The sequence below is a fragment of the Candoia aspera genome, chromosome 15 (genome assembly GCF_035149785.1).
Source record: "Candoia aspera isolate rCanAsp1 chromosome 15, rCanAsp1.hap2, whole genome shotgun sequence".
Taxonomy (NCBI): domain Eukaryota; kingdom Metazoa; phylum Chordata; class Lepidosauria; order Squamata; family Boidae; genus Candoia; species Candoia aspera.
The window spans coordinates 14526023-14545109 of record NC_086167.1 but is presented as its reverse complement, the minus strand read 5'-3'; the positions used below and the strand labels follow the sequence as shown (position 1 = coordinate 14545109).

Here is a 19087-nt window from a genome sequence, read left to right as displayed (position 1 = left end):
TTGGCTGGGGAATTCTGGGAGTTGAAGTCCACCTGTAAGCTTCCTAAACTAAACCTGAGACTCTCAACGCCGGAAACAGAGACTCCAGGCAGAGGCTTCAGAAAACTAACAGCTGCTTATCTGGCCAAGTGAAGCAGCCGGGTGGGCGATCCAACGGCGCAGGCAGCACCGTGCTCGGAGGAAGCCACACCCAGGGGCAAAGGTGTTCAGTTTTTATACATCCTTCACACAGCTTAGATTCGATTAAGCCAATCACCTGGCGCCAACACTGAACATTATCTTATGTGGACAGCTTCATCCCTCGGCTCGGCCTGTTAGATCTGCCGCCTTCCCCCGGCTGCTCAAAAATCGCCCTGGGAGCGGCCGCTCTGTAGCAACACTTCCGGTCTGGGGTGAACTCGTCGTCTCTCAGAGGGGCGTCGTTACCATAGAGGCGCCGAGAGACAGACGGGCCTCTCTCCTGCTCCCAGGACCTTCCGCCTTGAAAGCCGGAGGCCGCTCCTGCCCTCCCTCTCGCAGGCTCCGCCGAGGCAGCGACGGCGTCCTGCTCTCCATGGCCTCCGGACGGCTCGCCCGCCCTCGGGACCGGCGTGGGAGAGCGGCGGCGGCGAGGCGGCGGCGCCGGGGGCCGCGGTGACGCGCCGCCATGGGCTCCTTCTTCCGCGGCGAGGCGATGTGTCTGGCGCAGCTCTTCCTGCAGGCGGGCTCGGCCTACGAGTGCCTCAGCGCCCTGGGCGAGCGCGGGCTGGCCCACTTCCGAGACGTGAGTGGCCGCCCGGGGCGGGCCGGCTGGGGAGGCCAAAGCAGCCCCGCGGCGCTTGTGCCGGGCAGAGGGTCCTATGGGGCGGGGGGGGGTCCCTTGAAGCCCCCCCATCTCCTCTCGGGCGCCCCCCGGGCGCTCTGGTCCTTGGCCGCCGCGAAATAAAACGAGCGGAGTATTCAGCAAAACCAAGAAAACTGCCGCGCTCAGGGATTTTGGTCCTGGATCGCAACGAAGTCAAATAATGAACGTAAAAAAGGGTTGGCCGACTGGCCGGCCCTCACCGTCGGACGGACAGGAGCTGCGTGGGCGAGCCCCAGGGCCGGCTCTCCCTGCGGTGTTTTTCCGGGTGCGGAGGCAGGGTGTAAATGGGATAGAACCGACTCTGAATGGTGGAATTGAGGCGCCAGACTCAACTGATCTCAATGCATCAGAGGCACAGTTTAAGCGCTACTTGCTCTGCGCATCTGGATAATGTTGTTTGAGCTACGTGTATAATTAATTATCAGTGTCTTTCCCCTGTATTTGTTTGTGATCAATTATAGATTTTGCTCCTTCAAAGAAGCGCTGGAAGCAGGTAGTAAAGGAGGATCTTGCGCATAAATGTGTATAGAAAAACAGCAACCCTCTTGCTAAAACTCTAGTAAATACATTGCAGCCAAAGGTATTTGGGATAGGAAGTTATTGACTGTAGTTCTTCCATCTGGATTAAGGCCACAGTGCCCGGAGGGGAGATCTTTCCTATTTTTACAGATGCATTGATGCAGTTTAATTCACTGCGTGCAATGCACAGGCAGATGGCCTGGAGGAAACACAGAACTGGAATCTCTTTGAGAATTTCCTCTTTCCATTTCTTTTAAAAGCTTTTTCACACAGGTGGCTGTAGAAGTAATTCTGGTTGGACTCCAACCAGATTATTGACTCCAACTCCCTGATCAGTTCAGGAATCCGAGTTAAACAACTGTGGGAGGTGGCTATATACAGCCTCTGCTTGAATATACAATATCTGGAAGGGGAGCATGCCATATCCCTAGGGAATAGTTCCATTCTCAACTGTACATTTGGAACTGAGACTGGTCCTATAGTACCAATCCTCTCTCTCCTTTCTTGCTAAAGGTAAATTGTTAGATCACACGAAACACACGTGTCAATGCAAATTATTAACATAATGTCATTTTTTTCCTTTTGACTGTAATTCTCAGATGTGTCTGGGGAAGTAAATCCCAGTTTAAATAAGAAGGATTGAATTTTGATGCAGGATTAGGATTCAACACTGCTTATCAAGATCCAGAATATCATCTAGTGGGTTCCATGGAGCTATAATGTACCAAGCCTCAGAAATGTATGGTGTTATTCTAACACACTTTCTAGTTTTCTCTCATGTTTTTTTTTTTTTTTTTTAGCAAGATTGCTTGTTGCATAATGTAGTAATTGAAGGAAACAAGATTTCTCTTTGGACTTTTCCATTTAATGCTGCTCTCCTTTGTTCTGGCATGATTACAATTAGGATCTAGAAGGGCACCTTGTTTATAGAAGTAGCTTAACAGCCAGACATTGTAGACTTCCTGTCTCATCTTTGTACTTCATCGTTCATTGTTGGCTTTGCTTCAGAAGCCAACTTCTGTTTAGATTTCTGAGCAGAGTAAGGAATAAACAGCTCCTGGTGAAAGAATGTGCCCACTGATATTGAATTGCTGTTCAGTCTGTTGTTTTATATTCCTGGAATTTCACAGAAGATGTGTAAAACCGTCTGTTCCATTGGAACACCCTTATCTCTTGATCTTTTCAGGCAGGTGAGCTCTTTGAATGAATTTCAGTTAGTCTGTTTAAATAACTTGAATTAACAGAATTAAAAATAATGATTCTGTGGTTGAGGAAAGCTAGTTATTAACTAATTCCAAACACAAGCCATAGTAATTGGAGGAAAAATAATAGAATCTTAAAAGCTAATATATTTATAACGATGTTAGTTTGCTTCGTCAGATTTTTCTCACAGAAGTTGTAAGTAGTTCTTAATGACAATATATAACTTTTTAATGGCATGAGTCTTTCCTTCCCATTCTGTGTGAACCAGATGCCAATGGCTTAATGGTCCTAATAGTTAAAATAAACCACGGCTTAGTGTATTGCGTGAATCAGCCTTTTTCTCTGAAATTGAACTTGTAAAATCTTAGGCAAAGGGCCTTTTAAATGGAAGTTTCTATCAGGGACAATAAAAACTATTTGTCTTTCCAGCTCAATCCAAGTACAAGTTTGTTCCAGCGGAAATATGTGGGTGAAGTAAAGAAATGTGAAGAAATGGAAAGAATATTGGGTAAGTTTGGGGAATGCTAAATGACTTGCTTCTATAAAACCATCCATTAGGTATGAGTGGGAGGCAGCCCTGGTCCTCCCAGGTAAAATTTTTGCCCATCGTAGATTTGTTATTTCTAACAGGAAAAGGAATATACTCTTACCAATTTAAAACTGAACTTGAAAGAATATTACCATCCAATTGATTTACTACAGTGTTCTGGCATGGGATTTTTCTCTTATATTTCAGATGACTAAAACTGTGGTGGTCAGGAGGTTTTTAGGAACGCAGCACCTCTTTGACACCATGCACCAGTTGCCACTTCGTTTTTGGGTTCCATTTAAGATGCAGGGAGGCGGTATCTAAATTCGGGGCTTCCCCAGTTCCCATGATGCACTAGAGAACACTGATAAGGCTTGATTTTAGAGTGCCCGCAGTATGCTCGGTATCCTTTGTGATGCACAAGACTCCCAGAGGGAACGTGCACCAGACCCCAGAGCAAGTTCTTGGAAAGCCAGTTGCTTTAGAGCACTGAAAATGTTTTTCGTCCTTCCAGGGTACCTAGTACAAGAAATAAAAAAGGCAGACATCCCTCTTCCGGAAGGAAACGTCACCCCTTCTGCCCCTCCACTTAAGCAGATGTTGGAAATCCAGGTAACTTGTAGACATGGAGATGATCTGATGTTCCAAGATGGCAGGAGATCTATTTTCTTGCTTTCTTTAGGTCAGTGTTTCTCTACCTTGGCAACTTTAAGACGGGTGGACTTCAACTCCCAGAATTCCCCAGCCACCCGTCTTAAAGTTGCCAAGGTAGAGAAACACTTCTTTAGGCCAACTGTAAGATTTTTACAGCTCTGGATTTCCATCCTTTTCTTCAGGAAGGTCAGATCTATAGCTATTTTTGCTATTACTCTAACACGGAGACTTGCTTGGGCCTGTCTTAAGAACTCCGTAGCAGTGTTGGGATCGCATATCTGAGCAGAGAGCCAGTGGATAAAAAAGACAGAGCTTCAGTCTTGGTCCTGAGTGCGGAGTCTCGGCTGCCATTACCAAATAATTATGTAATCTGCTCTTCGGTTTTGTGCAGTGGCCTGTCAGCCAGCTTTGGCGCTTTCTGAACCTCTCAGAAAGCACTTTCTGCATGAGGAGTATTGTTCCTTTCCCTGGGTGGTCGTGGCTGAGAACGACGCCGGGTAGGAGGTCTTGCTGCTGCCTGAGCCACCAGAGCAATCTTGAGCCACGTTTGGTGTCTGTTGTCAAACTCCTGGCAGTCGCCTTGGCTTCAGCTTGGCAAAACGACGCTGCTGCCAGAAATCACAACCGCGAGAACGTTCCGCTTTTCTTGGTCGTAGGAGCAGCTGCAGAAGCTGGAGATGGAGTTGAGAGAAGTGACCAGAAACAAGGAGAAGCTGAGAAAAAACCTTTTGGAGCTGATAGAATATACCCACATGCTGCAAGTCACACAGTCCTTTGTCCAAAGAGCTACTGAGGTACTTGCTTTATTTATTTTAGAAACGTATAAGCCACTGGACAGTGTACAGTTAAAAGCAAGCCTGCAGTACAATTAAAAATAACCCAACCCCCCCCCCAAAGAAAAGCCATCATTGAAGACAATCAGGCACAAAGACCTGACACCCAGTCTAACTCAAGGCCTGGGGAAAGAACCAGGTTTTTAGGGCTCTTTTGAACATGGTCAGGCTGGGGCCAGATGTACAGTATCTCAAGTGGGATGGTGTTCCTGGGAGACCTCTGGTCAGAAGCTGCCGGCCACAGCCTGTGGACCATCTGCTGCTTTTAAGAGCAGCGGGATTCTGGCCAAAGATTTTGAGTTAGATGATCTGTGGTCTGCCTTCGTCTGGCACCAGGGCCACTCAGGGCCTCCCACCGTTTGATATATCTTCTTTCCAGTCTCTCTTCGTTGTTTCACTTCCTTTTTGTTTGAGGTAATTTTCTGGGGTCTTTATTTTAGCTTGAGTCCTGCATACAGACTAATTATGAAGAATTCCCATCTTTTGAAAATGATCCTTTGGTGGAGTACAATTGCATGCACAGGCTCGGGGCCAAACTTGGGTAAGTAACCCAGCTGGGTGGTGCGTAGCAATGCCAGGCACCGTTAGCCTTGTTTTATTAATCAAAATGCTGGATGTGGCAGTCAGGGAGCGTCTGACATTTAGAAAAGAAGGGCTCACCACGCTTGGTTCAGCAGAGAGCAAGTGAGTGAAATCTGATTTTGAAAGAGTCAAAAAGCACCAATGTATATAGAGCTTTGCGGCACGTTAGCTGCCCTAACCATTACGTTACCTCCATGCCTTATTTTTAACAGATAGTAGCAACTACTAAGAGCAATTAATTAATTGCATATCAGTTCAGGTTATTTTAATGGGCCCAGTAGTGTAGCATTGAAGCATGTCTGTGACTCTGTAAGTAATCTGAATGCCTGGTTTCTCATGGTTCCCTGTACTGGTGAGATTATTTTTATGGTGCGTTTTTCTTTTAATGTAGGTTTGTATCTGGCTTAGTTCACCGAGCAAAAATCGAAGCCTTTGAAAGAATGCTGTGGCGAGTGTGCAAAGGAAATACAATTGTTTCTTACTCGGAACTGGAAGAGTGCTTGGAAGATCCTGATTCAGTGAGTAACGTAGCTGGAGAAATAAGATGAAATTATTCTGAAGAGTGGTGGATCAGCCCCCTCTGAATCTAGCCAGCATACGTAGGGCTGGATCCAACTTGGTCAGATTTAGATCCCAGTGAATCAGTGTGAAAAGTTAGTTGTGGCTGTTAGTGCCGTTGAAATCAGCTAACTATGAGCTGTCCTTCTTACAGTTAAACTTTTATGTTGGAATACCTCAAACATGGTTTCAAAGAAGAAATGGATTAGTTTAAATCTGCATTTCCTCTTTTCAGATTACTTCACAATCCAGGGTCAAGTTTCTACTGTTAATTCACTTGCAGAGAGTCTGGAAGTGTTAGCTTCCATTCCGTTCCTCTCTCAAAATCTTCCTGATAACCACCCCTTATCGTTTCAGGAAGCGCTGGCCAACTGTGGTCAACTGGAGTGCTGGTCTCTGACCGAAATAAAGATCTGATTTTGATTGTGGTTAACTTTGCCTGGGGATTATTTGAAGCAGACCAGTTTCTTAATCCATCAGCACGTTTTAAGAGTATTTGCCAGCTTTGGATTAGAAAAGAAAGAAGCTTCATTGAATCAGGAACAGCAGGAGAATTTTCTCAGCTTCTTGGGGCTGGCCCAGAGGAGATCATGTGCACCTGTAGCATCTGGTGGCTTGTTGATCTCACAATAAGCCACCTGAAGCGCTGCTACTGCGTCATGCTAGTGGTCCTTGTCCTGCCTTTAAGGCCGCAAGATTTTACTCAACAGGAAGCTGTATGTTTGTTAGAAAAGTTAAGTCTGCGTTTAAGGCTGTCTTAGAGCAATATGTGATGGGTATCTCTTTTATGTGCTGAAGCCCGTTCCTGCTTTATACTGCAAAGTTCAATATTCATTTCCAAGAAATGTGTGCCTGGGTTGAGCATGGCAGCTTGTCCATTTAGTTCACCTGTAAAGCAAAGCTAATGTGAACCGTTCCTGTTCGTTTTCCAGGGAGAACTTACCAAGTGGTTTGTGTTCTTAATATCCTATTGGGGTGAACAAATAGGCCAGAAAGTTAAGAAGATATGTGACTGGTAAGGATGAATACCATTTCTATATCATGCCTTTTCTCCTGTTTCATGTGTTTTTTAAGATCATGCTCTGAAAAATGAAGATGGGGGGTGGGCGGGGAGGAGGTTGTTCAACCTGCACATCCAAAAATCCTTTGAGGAATCGGTGGGGTTCTGAAGGGGAAGCGCTTACCCTAAACACAGCTCACAAACATTTTGGGCGATACAGTGAAAATGGGAGCTGCGGTCCAAAGGGGCGGGGTCTTACCTCTGCAGGAATGCCTGTGGTTGGCCATTGAAAGATGCTCTCTGTATCGCAGCTACCATTGCCACGTCTACCCCTATCCCAGCACTCCAGAGGAACGGCGAGCTGTGATGGACGGGCTCCACATTCGCATCAAGGATCTTCACATCGTGAGTAGAAAGCTCCTGTTGCGCTCTGGCCTCGTGTGTCCAGTGGAAGGGGCACGTTGTTTCACGGAGGAACGTGGACGTGCGGCGTGCCGTTTTGAATGCATGGGGAAATCAGGCGGTGCTGAATAAGCATGTATTTACATCTGCCTGATATGGCCTGTGAGATACACGTTTGCATTCTGGAAGACGGCTGGTTCTCTCCTTGGGATTCCTTAATGCCCTGGAGATACTCAGGCGTAGCGTGGAGTTAAGGGCTCTTACTTTTGCCCATGTGGCGTTAAATACGAGGTCTTTGGTTCCGGCAACGGGAGAACGTTTTTCTTCGGGCCACTCGGCGGCAGATGGAAATGTTTGGGCTATTAGCTACATTCCGGGGATCGAGCTAAGCAGATCCCCGGAACGTAGCTAATAGAGGAGAAATTATTTGTAGAAATTGGTCTCCAAATGCCCCCTTTTTGAGACAGTCGCCTTGGATTGCTTGCCCCGCATCTTTATGCTTTTTTTAAAAAAATCCCCAAAGGTGTTGCACAAAACCGAAGATTATTTGCGGCAAGTCCTGTGCAAAGCTTCTGAATCCATCTGCACCTGGGACGTCCAAGTGAAGAAGATGAAAGCAATTTACCACGTGCTGAATCTCTGCAGCTTTGACGTCACCAACAAGTGCCTCATTGCCGAGGTCTGGTGCCCCCTGCTGGACCTGCCCAACATGCGCCGCGCACTTGAGGAAGGATCCGTAAGTGAACCCCTTCGCCTGGCCGGCTCGCCCAGCGCACAGAGCCGTGGTTCGGTTGAACCGTGGCTTGCTTAACACGGACGCCTGGTTCACACAGTGCGGTGTTGGGGAGAGTGGTTTACAAAGCACAGACTTAGGAGGACATCCGGCACGGCCTCACTGTCTGTGTTTTTTGAAAAAAGCGTCTTGCTCCTGGTTAGGCCTGGATGCCGCTCTGCGCAACCTGTAATAAGGAGATTCACCGTTCTGGCCCCTGCTTCATTGGTCTGAGAGGGGCGGCTATATAAATTGAATGAATGGATGAATCTCTACGTGGTTAATGCTTGGAGAAGAGCAAGAAAGCGGGCTACGTGCAGTGCCTATAGCAACATGGGTTGGTTTACTTCTTTAACCAGAGGGAGAGCGGGGCCTCAGTCCCCTCGTTCATGAACACCATACCGACAAAAGAAACGCCTCCAACGTTGATCCGCACCAACAAATTCACCTCTGGATTCCAGAACATAGTTGACGCGTACGGGATTGGCAGATACAGGGAAGTCAATCCAGGTGAGTCACTCTTGAGAATAGTTACTGGGTGTGTAAACACGTAATTCCAAACCAGGATCTTGAAAGTGGGTTTGATCAACAAACTATACCTAACAGCCTGGTTTGTTCATCAAGCTAAGCTTCAGCGACCGGATTTGTAAGCTGGGTTAAGCTGAAAGCCAACCACGGGACTCAGCGTTGTTTACGAACTGGGCTATTGAGAAGGACGATTTACCTGGATTGCGCTGTCCTTACAAAGCTGCTTAAAAGACCCCTCTGAAGGAGGAGGAAAAAAACCTGCTATTTGTTTAGCATTGACTGCCTACAGAATATTATAGGAAACGTGGAATAGCTCTTCATCAGTGCTTTAATCTTAAAAGTTAATGAGGAAAGGGGGGGGGATCAAGGCAGAGGTAGATGAGAAGAATTCCTAAAACATAGATGAAGGGTTTCCTAATAAATGTGGGTTTTGAGAAGGAATTTGCAGGAGCAGAGAAGTGGCTTGGTTGGGCCTTTCCTTTTCCTGGCCGTGTTTGTTGGTTGAAGGCCATCAACTTCATCTTCAAGCTTGAGTTTAATTGCTGCTGAGCGTGAGATACGGGTGGGGAACTTGCCGCTTTTGGAAAAGTGGGGATGGCCAAGATCCCGTCCGGCGAAGATTACGTTTCTAGGCTGTTCGGAGAGTTAACCAGAAGCGTAGCCGGAAACACGTGGGAAACATTCATTTTGGCCTGTGCTCACCTGCCTGTGGCCTTGCCAGCTTGACTGGGTCTGGTGTTCCTAAAGCAGTCATTTGGTTCCTGTAACTTCACAGCCCTGTTCACCATCATCACCTTCCCCTTCTTGTTTGCGGTGATGTTTGGAGACTGTGGACACGGCTTCCTGATGTTCCTGTTCGCTTTCTTCATGGTTTTGTTTGAAAAACACCCCAAACTGCTGAGATCACAGGATGAGGTATGGAAGACTTCAGTATTTCTGTCTTGATTTTTTTCTGGGAATAGGCTCCATGCAGCTCTTCTGTTTCCATGCCTGGAGCATTCCTCCTACGGGTAAAGGATGGGCTGTCTCCTCTTTGTGCCGGGCCCCTTTCCACACAACCCAGCAGGCCCTGGACCCTTACCTGGCTGATGCTCTTCAGATGGATTAGCTACTTGAAAAGAAATCCTTGTTTTTTACTGTCGTATCTGTAAGGAGGAACCCTGCCTTCAAGGCCCCCCGGCGGTGGTGAAGCCCCCTCTTCTTATGTTTGCAGATCATGAAGATGTTTTTTGAAGGGCGATACATCATCCTGCTGATGGGACTGTTCTCCATCTACGCCGGCCTGATCTACAATGACTGTTTTTCCAAATCTTTGGTAATATTCAGCTCTGGATGGCATGTTTCACAAATGCCCAGTGTGGATTGGAGGTAAGTCGTGCCTGTGCAACTTGTGTCATTTTCACCTGTGATCTTTTTCCCCCCCAAGTAATTTTATTAAAGATTATAATGGCAGTAACGAAAAACTAATACAAACTTCAAAGAGAGAAAGAAAAATAGGATTGAAAAGTACAAAGGGGGAAAAAAACAGAAAAATAAGAAAGAAAAATAATTTAGTAGAGAAAAAGAAAGGATAAAGAATAAAGAAGAGATTCCCAACCTTCATCACAGCAAGTATAAGCAATTTTAGTAACTTTTTACCGCCATTTGAGCAAGATGGCTATTCCCTCATCTCCCAGTGCTCAAAACCCACCGGAGACTGCTGTCTTTCGGTCTCCTCACGAGGAGCAACTGTCTAGAGCACTTGTGGGCGGTCTCCAGACTTCTCCTTTATCCAGAGAGGTTCAAAGAGCCCGTCTACTCGCCGACTCTTAGTTCTTCACCACCACCGTTGGCTCCATGGTCTTCAGTCCACCATCTTTCCTCCAGAAGTTGGACCACCTGTAATCTTCTAAAGTGGTTTTAAATCCTTTGTGTAAGGCGCCTAAGCGCAGACAACCTTTTCAGGCGATAAAAATGCCTGTCCTCAACCTCTAATTTTCTTGTGCGTGTTTTTTTCCTTTTTTTGAAATTGTTCTAGCAAGGCGGCCTTGACGAATCCGTATGTGACTCTGGATCCAAACGTGACTGGCGTTTTCAGCGGTCCTTACCCTTTCGGCATAGATCCGGTGAGAGCAGCTGCTGTCTGTAAAGGAGACTTGGGCAACTCAACGAGGCTTTGATGGAGCTCCAGAGAATCGCGTCTCTCTGCCTGTAGATCTTTCAGTTGCAAGGCTAAACCGTCGGTCGGGCTGCACTTCATTTTCTTTGGGGCTGTTGCATGCAGAAGGGGCTGCAGGGCGTCTCCTGGCATCTCCAAGCCAACTTGGGAAAGTTTACCAGCTTTGAACCTGGGGGAGTTACTGCCTGCCACCAACATGCAGCTGCTGAGAACAGTGTTTCTCAACCTTGGGAACTTTAAGCTGGGTGGACTTCAACTTCCAACATGGCCGGAGAATTCTGGGGGTTGAAGTCCACCCATCTTAAAGTTCCCAAGGTTGAGAAACACTGGCTTAGAATAATGGTTTGACTCACTATTAACCCGTTTTTCTCTTCGCTTTGCCCACAAGAGATAATAAAACATCAGGTGGTACGTCAGCAAAGTGTTCCCCACTTATAGGGCTCCTGGGCCTGGTCCCATTTCAGAAGCAGGATCACTTTGCTTATACAGGTAGTCCTCGCTTAATGACTGTTTAACAACAGCCCAAAGTTACAGCGCCTCAGGAAAAGTGCTTTACAGCCTATATTTGCACTTAGGACCATTGTAAAGTGTCATGCCACCACTGTGGCCACGTGATTCCAATTTGGGCACTTGGCAGCTGGCTTGCATTTACAACCAGTTGCAGTGTCCTGTGGTCACATGATTGCAATTTGCGACCCTTTTTTTTGCTGATTTCTGGCAAAAAAAATCAGCTTCCTTTGGGGAGGCCGGATTCGCTTAATGACTGCAGTGATTCGCTTAATGACTGTCATAAATTGGGTCTGGTCATGTGGTGACTCACTTAGTGGCCACATCATTTAACAACCAATTTTCTGGCCCTTGTGGTTATTAAGTGAGGACTACCGGTAATACAGCCCTCTGCTTTGTGAAGTCTTTCTGTAGGGGAGTTTTCAGCATAGACCCATCTTACAAGCTCTCCAGCTTGTCCTCCTCCCACGTTAGAGAGTTGTCCTCAACGTCTGCATGTTTCAGTACACGAGACAGACCTAAAAGATTTGTGGGAGACATGCAGAGAATGTCTCACCTGCCTTTCACAACCCGACGTGAATTTTTTGAACTCTGGCCTGTAAATTGGAAGTTTTGTTCTTTGCCTTCCGTGCTGAATTTTTTCTGAAGGCCATCTGTCCTCCCTTCTCTCTCCCTCCAGATTTGGAACCTGGCGAGCAATCGCCTCACTTTCCTCAATTCCTACAAAATGAAAATGTCTGTAATTATCGGAGTCGTCCACATGGTGTTTGGAATTGTCTTAGGGGGGTTTAACCACGTGTGAGTATGGATGGTAGGAGCAGTAATGCCGGAGCACGCGCTTTGAATCCCTTCGCCGTTACTTTGAGATGCCTCGTCCCCTCTTTCTTCCGGGTTAAGTGCCCCCCCGTCAAGGCTCTCAGCGCCGTTCAAAACTGTTGCGCTGTCGTTTCCATTGTTTACTTACTTGTTCTTTAACAAATTTATTTGGCTGCCCAACTCAGACATAGTGACTCTGGGCGGTTTACAAGATTAAAAACCAGTAAAACTCCTGGAGGCGGAAACAGACGTCCTCTAAACTAGCCATTTGGTTGGCTCTGTATTGGCCTGGGATCCCCAGGCCTGCTGGCAGAACCACGTCTTCAGGGCCTTCTGGAAAATCATCATCAAAGTGAGGGACAATCTTATCTCCGGGGGAATACGATTACATAGGGAGGGAGCCACCACAGAGAAGGCCCTTTTTCTTGGTCCCGCCAGGTGTACCTCTCTAATCGATGGGACCCACAACATATCCTGCCGCCTCGCTCTGGGGGGCTGGGTAGATGAAACTGGGAAAGGCAATCCTGCAAATAACCTGGTCCCAAGCCATTAGCTCCAGTTGGCACAGCCACTGGCCACGCTGGGACGACTGGGAGTCCTAGAACAATGCATCTGAGAGATGACAACCTCAGCATTGTTAGAATACACAGGCAAAATTTATTTTTCTGTGAACATTCTTTGCAAACTGATTACTGAAATAAAGCCACACTTGCTTGCTTCCTTCCTTCCTTTTCAGGCATTTCAGGAAGACGTACAATATTTATTTAGTGTTCATTCCTCAACTTCTGTTCATTCTATCCATCTTTGGATATCTGGTGTTTATGATCATCTTTAAATGGCTGGCTTTCAGTGCTGAAAACTCCAGTTCCGCTCCCAGTATCCTGCTTCAGTTTATTAACATGTTTTTGTTCCACGGTAAAGGGAGGGACGTTCTTTTCTCAGGACAGGTGAGTAATCCTTATAACTGAAAAGTCCACAAACCAAGTCTGAATTCTCTCTGTTTTCACATCTTCTGTTGAAATAAATAGACCTTAAAATGGAGTAATAGTGAGGGGTTAAAACAGTTCACAATATGAGTCCAATAACTATTAAATGTTGGAGACCCGGGGAAGTCTGTTAGTCTGAATCCTGTGCACGTTTCATAAGTAATCATAGTGTTGGTATTATTAGGAGTCACCTAAATCTTAGGGAATCGCTAAAAGGTTAGGCATAATGGACTCTGTTTAAAAATGCAAATTTTCAGGGTCGCTTTGGCTGGCCTTAACATCTTAGAAATTCGATAGGGCTCAGCAGAAAATTGATTGTACAGGAGGGTTTGGTTGACTGCTTTCTCACACAAGCGTAACATCGTATGAGAGAAAGGATTGAGTGCTTTTGTTAAGTTACTACTGAAAACATTGCAGCCTTGTCAGAACTGCTAAAATATACACCATGGGTTAAAAGTACTAGCCAGGATGGTATTTAGCCCAGTACTGTAGCACCCTTATTCTATGAAGAACGTTCGCAGGACCCCTGTGTTTTTTTTCCTTGTTTCGTTTCTAACCGAAAGTTAACCACCTTGGGAACCAGCTGTGTAATTTTGCATCCTCTCTTTTAAAACAGATGATCATTCAAAAATTTCTGTTAGCTGTGGCTGTGCTTTCCGTTCCTGTGATGCTGTTGGGAAAGCCACTTTATTTGTACTGGGTGAACAATGGCAGCCAGAGCTTCACTTCCTACAGAGTGAGTATCAGGAAATGCTCTGGAAATTAATTTGTATCGTTCCTTGACGATGTCTCTAGGCGTCCTGCAGCGCGCCTCTCTGAATCAGGGTAGAGAGCAAGCGGCGAGCCAGTTTGGTGTCATGGTTAAGGCATCAGGTTAGAAACCAGGAGACTGTGAGTTCTAGTCCTGCCTTAGGCACGAAGCCAGCTGGGTGACCCTGGGCCAGTCACCCTCTCTTAGCCCCAGGAAGGAGGCAATGGCAAACCTCTTCTGAAAAGCTTTGCCAAGAAAACTTGGCAGGGACTCATCCAGGCAGTCTCTGAGAATCAGACAGGATTGGACGGATTAAAATAAAACCTTTCTGCGCTGATTTACATGTTTCAGAATGGAATCTGTTTCTCCGCATTTTAATCTGCCATTTTAATTTTTTTGCAATTCATCTTCTTTTAATCTCATTTCTCAGTAAAGACTACATATATTGTGGCAGAGTTCCTACATTTTCTGCTTTTTTTTAACAACATGCTTATGTGAAATTGAGCAAGTACAGGAAGCAAGTACAAGTTCAGGGGTTGCTTGCTGAAAGATGTCTGGGAAACCTGCTCATTAATGAACTTGGGAGGGACCCCTAAAACTATACAACTGTTTCCCACCTCCAGAAAGGCTATCGCTTGGTCCGGAAAGAGAGCGAAGAAGAGATTGCTCTCTTGAGAACTTGTGAGGTTGAAGAGGGAGCCAGCCCTTTGGATAACAGGCATAAAGATGAAGAGAAGGAAGAGGTGAGCATGGGGGTCTTTTCAGTATTATTTTATCTTGCTTTTATCTTTTAATTTAAATTGGTTGTTTTAGTGGTTTTTACGTATTTTGATTTGATTTATTATGTACGCTGGCCCAGAGTCACTACGTGAGATGAGCATCTGTATCAGTGCTTCTCAACCTTACCCCTCTTTAAGGTGTGTGGACTTCAACTCCCAGAATTCCCTGGCTAGCAAGGTTGGCTGAGGAATTCTGGGAGTTGAAGTCCACACACCTTAAAAGTAGCCAAGGTAGAAACTCTGGTCTGTACAAATGTGATTAAATAAATAAACTAACTAACTACGGGGCGGAGCAAAAACGTTATAGATTCGATTTGTGCGGCTGCTCGCTTGCCAAGCGATTAATCTTCCACCAGAAGTCACAAGCCTGATATTGAGGGTCTTAGGTTTTAGTTTGCTCATGGGCTGCAATCCCACTTACACACCATCTCTCTTAGTTTCACTTTGCAGATGTGTTCATGGATCAGGCCATCCACACCATTGAGTATTGTCTGGGATGCATCTCCAACACAGCGTCATACCTGAGGCTCTGGGCACTGAGCCTGGCCCACGCTCGTAAGTGTCTTGTGTGATTTGAACGGATTCTCTGTTACTGCCACCTGGGCCTTTGAAATGTGACACACACACACACACACACAGTAGAACACGTTTTACTCCGGAAACAATCAGCATTTGCTGGGACGAGGCTTCCCCCTCGTGAAGACACTTCCCGACATCCTTTCACACCACGACAGGAGATAGATCCCCGGTTCTGTAGACTTGCATATTAGTTGAATGATGGCTTGGGAATAAGCCAGAACCTGAAACCATACTTAGTTTGTTCTGTGGCTTAAATTACAACCCCCTGAGTTTTGATGCCACGGGGAACTGTATTTTGTTTTAAGTTGGGGATAGAGGAAGAAGAAGAATGGAAAAGAGAAACATCCAATGTCCTTTGCAGCCGGTTATCGTTTCTTGTTGCATCTGAACTCGGCCTGACTGAGCGATTGCATTTTCAGTTGCTCGTGCCGAGGGTTAAGTCTTTTACTGCATCATGCACATTCAGTAAAGCGGGGGGGGGGGCTTTGCTCTACATGGATATGTCTCTGTCTCTCTAGAGTTATCAGAAGTGCTCTGGGCGATGATCATGAAATTGGGCCTTCACGTGGATGCGGCCTATGGAATCTTGCTGTTGGTCCCACTTTCAGCCTTATTTATGGTTCTGACAGTATTCATTCTCCTGGTCATGGAGGGTCTCTCAGCTTTTCTACATGCTGTGCGGCTTCATTGGTACGTGGCTCCTTTTCAGCCTTCTAGCAGACTTTCTAGCCAGAAGTTTTGAATACCTTTACAGGAGGTCCTCGACTTACAACCATTTGTTTAGTGACCATTAGAAGTTATGACAGCGCTGAAAAAAAGCGACTTACAACCAGTCCTTGCACTTATCACTGTCACAGCGTCCCCCACCCCCGCAGTCACGTGAACAAAATTCGGGTGGTTGGCAGCTGGCATGTATTTACGACGGTTGGAGTATCCCGGGGTCACGTGATCGCCATTTGCGACCTTCCCAGCCGGCTTCCGACAAGCAAAGTCAGTGGGGGAAGCTGGATTCACTTACTGACCATGTGATTCACTTAACCGTGGTGATTTGCTTAATGGCCGTGGCAAAAAAAGTTGTAAAATCAAGTGTGACTCGCTTAATGATCGGCTTGCTTAGCCACAGAAGTTTTAGTTCCAATTATGATCGTAAGTCGAGGACTACCTTATGTTTAAGAAATGGGAGCTTTATCAGGAAAAAAAAAACCCATCTTTTTACAACACTGAAAATGTTCAACTTGAAAGTAATATTTGACGTTCAAGTAGCTCAAGACTCAGGATCTAGCATGATCAGCTTATTTTTTTTTTCTTATTACAGGGTAGAATTTCAGAACAAGTTTTATACAGGCGATGGATACAAGTTCACCCCCTTCTCCTTTCAAGACATTTCTTTGCATTTTAATGGATACATTGCATAGTCTGGCTGCTGTCGGCAGTAAACCGGTCTGGAGTTGTTTGAAAATAATCATGTATGTTGATGTCATTCTTGTTCAGCTCCCTGTAGCAAAGAACCTCACTGATCTGCCTTAAAATGCAGCCAAATAATTTTATAATGTCTCTATTGCCTCTTACTTGGACTTTGCAAATGGGGGACCCCTTGTAAGCAGGCGCAGAATGGGCGTTTTCCTCCTTTCCATAAGCACATTTAGGTTGATTTTAAAACTGACCCAAAATATTTGATTGCTGCTTCTGAAAATGCTGTAGCTGTTTTTAATAACTATTTATTTTCTTTAACAGATCTTTAAAGTGTATTTCTTTCTGTAATTCTTTTGGAGAAAGCCCGTTTGCATTTTTTTTTGAGGGGGGGGCTAATCAGTCATTGAGACATGTGGGGTTGCCCCATTAATTCCTCTGGTCCTTTCCACTAATATTTCTGGAACTTTGGAGCAGCCGCTGAGAATGAAACCGCGTATCCTTCTGTCTTTATAGGAAACTGCTATGATTTTTCTCTTGTAGGATCCAAACCATGGGCTTAAATATGGGTTGAAGTCTTCCCCTTTGCACAAAGGTGTGATTTTTTTTTTTTGGCACATTCTGAACAGAAGAGAGATTGAAAAGCTGTTTGAGGTTCACCGAGGAAACATTGGGCTCCGTTCTCTCTATCTCTTCCTCTCTCTCTCTCACAAGACGCATTATAGCCAACTGGGAGTTCCCTCACCCAGCCTGTCTTCCGGAATCACTGTCTGAAATTGTTCTGTAAGCTTTTATATATGCCAGTGCAGCTTCTGCTGTGGGAGAAACCCTGGGATTACAGAAGACGTTCCCAGGAAAACTAGGAATTTTTCAGTATGGCAGCTTGACAGTCTACAGCAGTGTTCCTCAACCTTGGCAGCTTGAAGATGGGTGGACAAGGCTGGCTGGGGAATTCTGGGAGCTGAAGTCCACCCATCTTCAAGTTGCCACGGTTGAGGAACACTGGTCTACAGCCCCTGCTCAGTGCTGAAAGGTAAATGGCCTGAATTAATCCAGGCTGTTTTAGTTGTTATATCCTCCTTTTCCATGACACTTGCAAAAAATCAGATCTCTCTTTAATCTGACACTTAAGCCAATCCAGTGTTAAAATACGCTGTCCTTGCCTTGTGAAAAGATACCTTTTAAAGGGTTGGTTTGGTGTTTTGTTTTTTTTAAAAAGTATGGAAGTGGAGGTGTTTTACCGTAACGACTTTTATAAGTGCCAGTGGAATCTAATCTTGTTTCTCATCTCAAATAAAAGCTGTTTTGCGCACTTTGAGAATACACGTTCCAGTTTCATTGGCGTCTGGAAGGAACACGCCGTCGGCTTAGGGTAGCGGAATCCTCCGAGGAGCGGGGGTGGGTGAGTCCGGGTGACGCTGGCATCGCGCTGAAGAGCAGAGCCCCCGAGTTTGCATCTAGTGGCAGGCATTGGGGTTTGGGGCAAAGCTCTTCGGCTGGACGCCCTGCGCGCGGGGGGGGGGGGGATTGCGTTACCTGCAATGCTAGGCCTCATTGTTAGCTTTTGGATAAGCTGGCACTAGCACGGCACCCCTTTTTTTACCAGCTCCGGAGTTTCTCGGCAATTGTACTGCCCCCCCCCAATAATCACCCACGGAGGGAAAGCGCCCTGGGGGTGAATGGAGGAGGGCGCTCAGCCGACGCAACGCCCCGTGGTGCCAGGGGGCCCCAAAGCCAGGGGGCCCCAAAGTGGTGCCTGGGGGTCGGCGCGGGCCCCCCAGGCCCAGCGAGGGGCCCAGCGAGGGGCGGAGCTGGTGGTGGTGGGCCAGCGAGCGGCCTGAGGGCTTTGGGGAGCCCTGCTGCGTGCCAGCTCAAGCGGTGGGTTGTTTGGACCACCCTGTTGTCTATCGTCGTTGTTTGGGCCTCCGCCAGGTCCGCTCCTTCAGCCCCGGGCAGCCCCGGCTTGGGGCGCGGGGGGCCTCGGGCGCGTGAGCCGCGGCGCCCAGCCGAGGGCCGCCTTGCGCGCTCGGCCCCCCGACCCGGGCTTCGACCGGCGCTTCTTAGCCTTCCGGCTCTCGGGGCCCCTTCCCACTTTCGAAGACCTTTGTCTGCGGGGTTGTGTTGGTCGGTATTTACCGTGTTAAAAATCGAGGGGGGCCACTCGCAGAGTATTTATTTGCTGAATCGTGTAAACAGGACGACGGGAATCCCAATGGGCATCAACATAAATGCTTTCCACGAGACAAAGAGAGTAACTTTCAACAAAACCAATGGGTTGCCTTTGTTTTAAACTTTTGCAAATATGCTTCAAAGCCCGGCCGATCACTTCGATGCGGGGGACCCTCGAGAGGGTCCCCGGAGGGCACTTCAGCGAAACAGCCCACCCGCGAAGCCCCGGGACGCCCCCTGCCTCAGGAGCATGCGCAGAGCGCCTTTGGCTCATCACGGAAAAGCAGTTATGGAGGGGCCTCGCAAGGTGCCGCTTGCGCGGGACTTATTTCCAAGGCGGCTGGGGCCCGCCGGCCAGCAATGGATGGCGGGAGTCGTAGTTCGCGCTGAGAGGCGTCCGAAGCGCGGGCAGCGCCTGCGCAGGACGGGGGGGCGGGGCGGGGCGCGCCCGCCCGCGCCGTTGCCCTGGCGACCGGGCGGCGTCGGTTGGCCGGGCCGGCCGGGCGCG

At 47.1% G+C, this 19087-nt stretch overlaps 1 protein-coding gene across 2 annotated transcripts; it reads left to right on the top strand.

Moving 5' to 3' along the window:
* The first annotated feature begins 623 nt into the window (after positions 1 to 623).
* On the top strand, positions 624 to 16731 carry ATP6V0A2 (ATPase H+ transporting V0 subunit a2). 2 transcript variants are annotated; one of them, XM_063315850.1, is made up of 20 exons: positions 624 to 763; positions 2996 to 3074; positions 3610 to 3707; positions 4406 to 4543; positions 5023 to 5123; positions 5556 to 5682; positions 6655 to 6737; positions 7034 to 7127; positions 7648 to 7860; positions 8256 to 8406; positions 9200 to 9339; positions 9638 to 9792; positions 10442 to 10529; positions 11769 to 11887; positions 12642 to 12852; positions 13508 to 13627; positions 14266 to 14385; positions 14859 to 14976; positions 15519 to 15676; positions 16316 to 16731. In XM_063315850.1, the coding sequence occupies exons 1-20, from the start codon at positions 647 to 649 to the stop codon at positions 16397 to 16399; spliced, it is 2514 nt and encodes an 837-aa protein (XP_063171920.1). In that variant the 5' UTR covers positions 624 to 646; the 3' UTR covers positions 16400 to 16731. The 2 variants fall into 2 exon arrangements, with proteins under 2 accessions (XP_063171920.1, XP_063171919.1); XM_063315849.1 differs by having other exon boundaries at positions 625 to 763; positions 15519 to 15690.
* Positions 16732 to 19087: the final 2356 nt, after the last annotated feature.

What these genes read in the sequence shown, in the direction of transcription:
- ATP6V0A2 (XM_063315849.1), top strand. Translation starts at nt 647, where the DNA reads ATGGGCTCCTTCTTCCGCGGCGAGGCGATGTGTCTGGCGCAGCTCTTC. An exon ending in GGCTGGCCCACTTCCGAGAC is followed by an intron (nt 764 to 2,995) that starts GTGAGTGGCCGC and finishes TTGTCTTTCCAG; the next exon opens with CTCAATCCAAGTACAAGTTT. An exon ending in ACGTTCTTTTCTCAGGACAG is followed by an intron (nt 12,853 to 13,507) that starts GTGAGTAATCCT and finishes CTTTTAAAACAG; the next exon opens with ATGATCATTCAAAAATTTCT.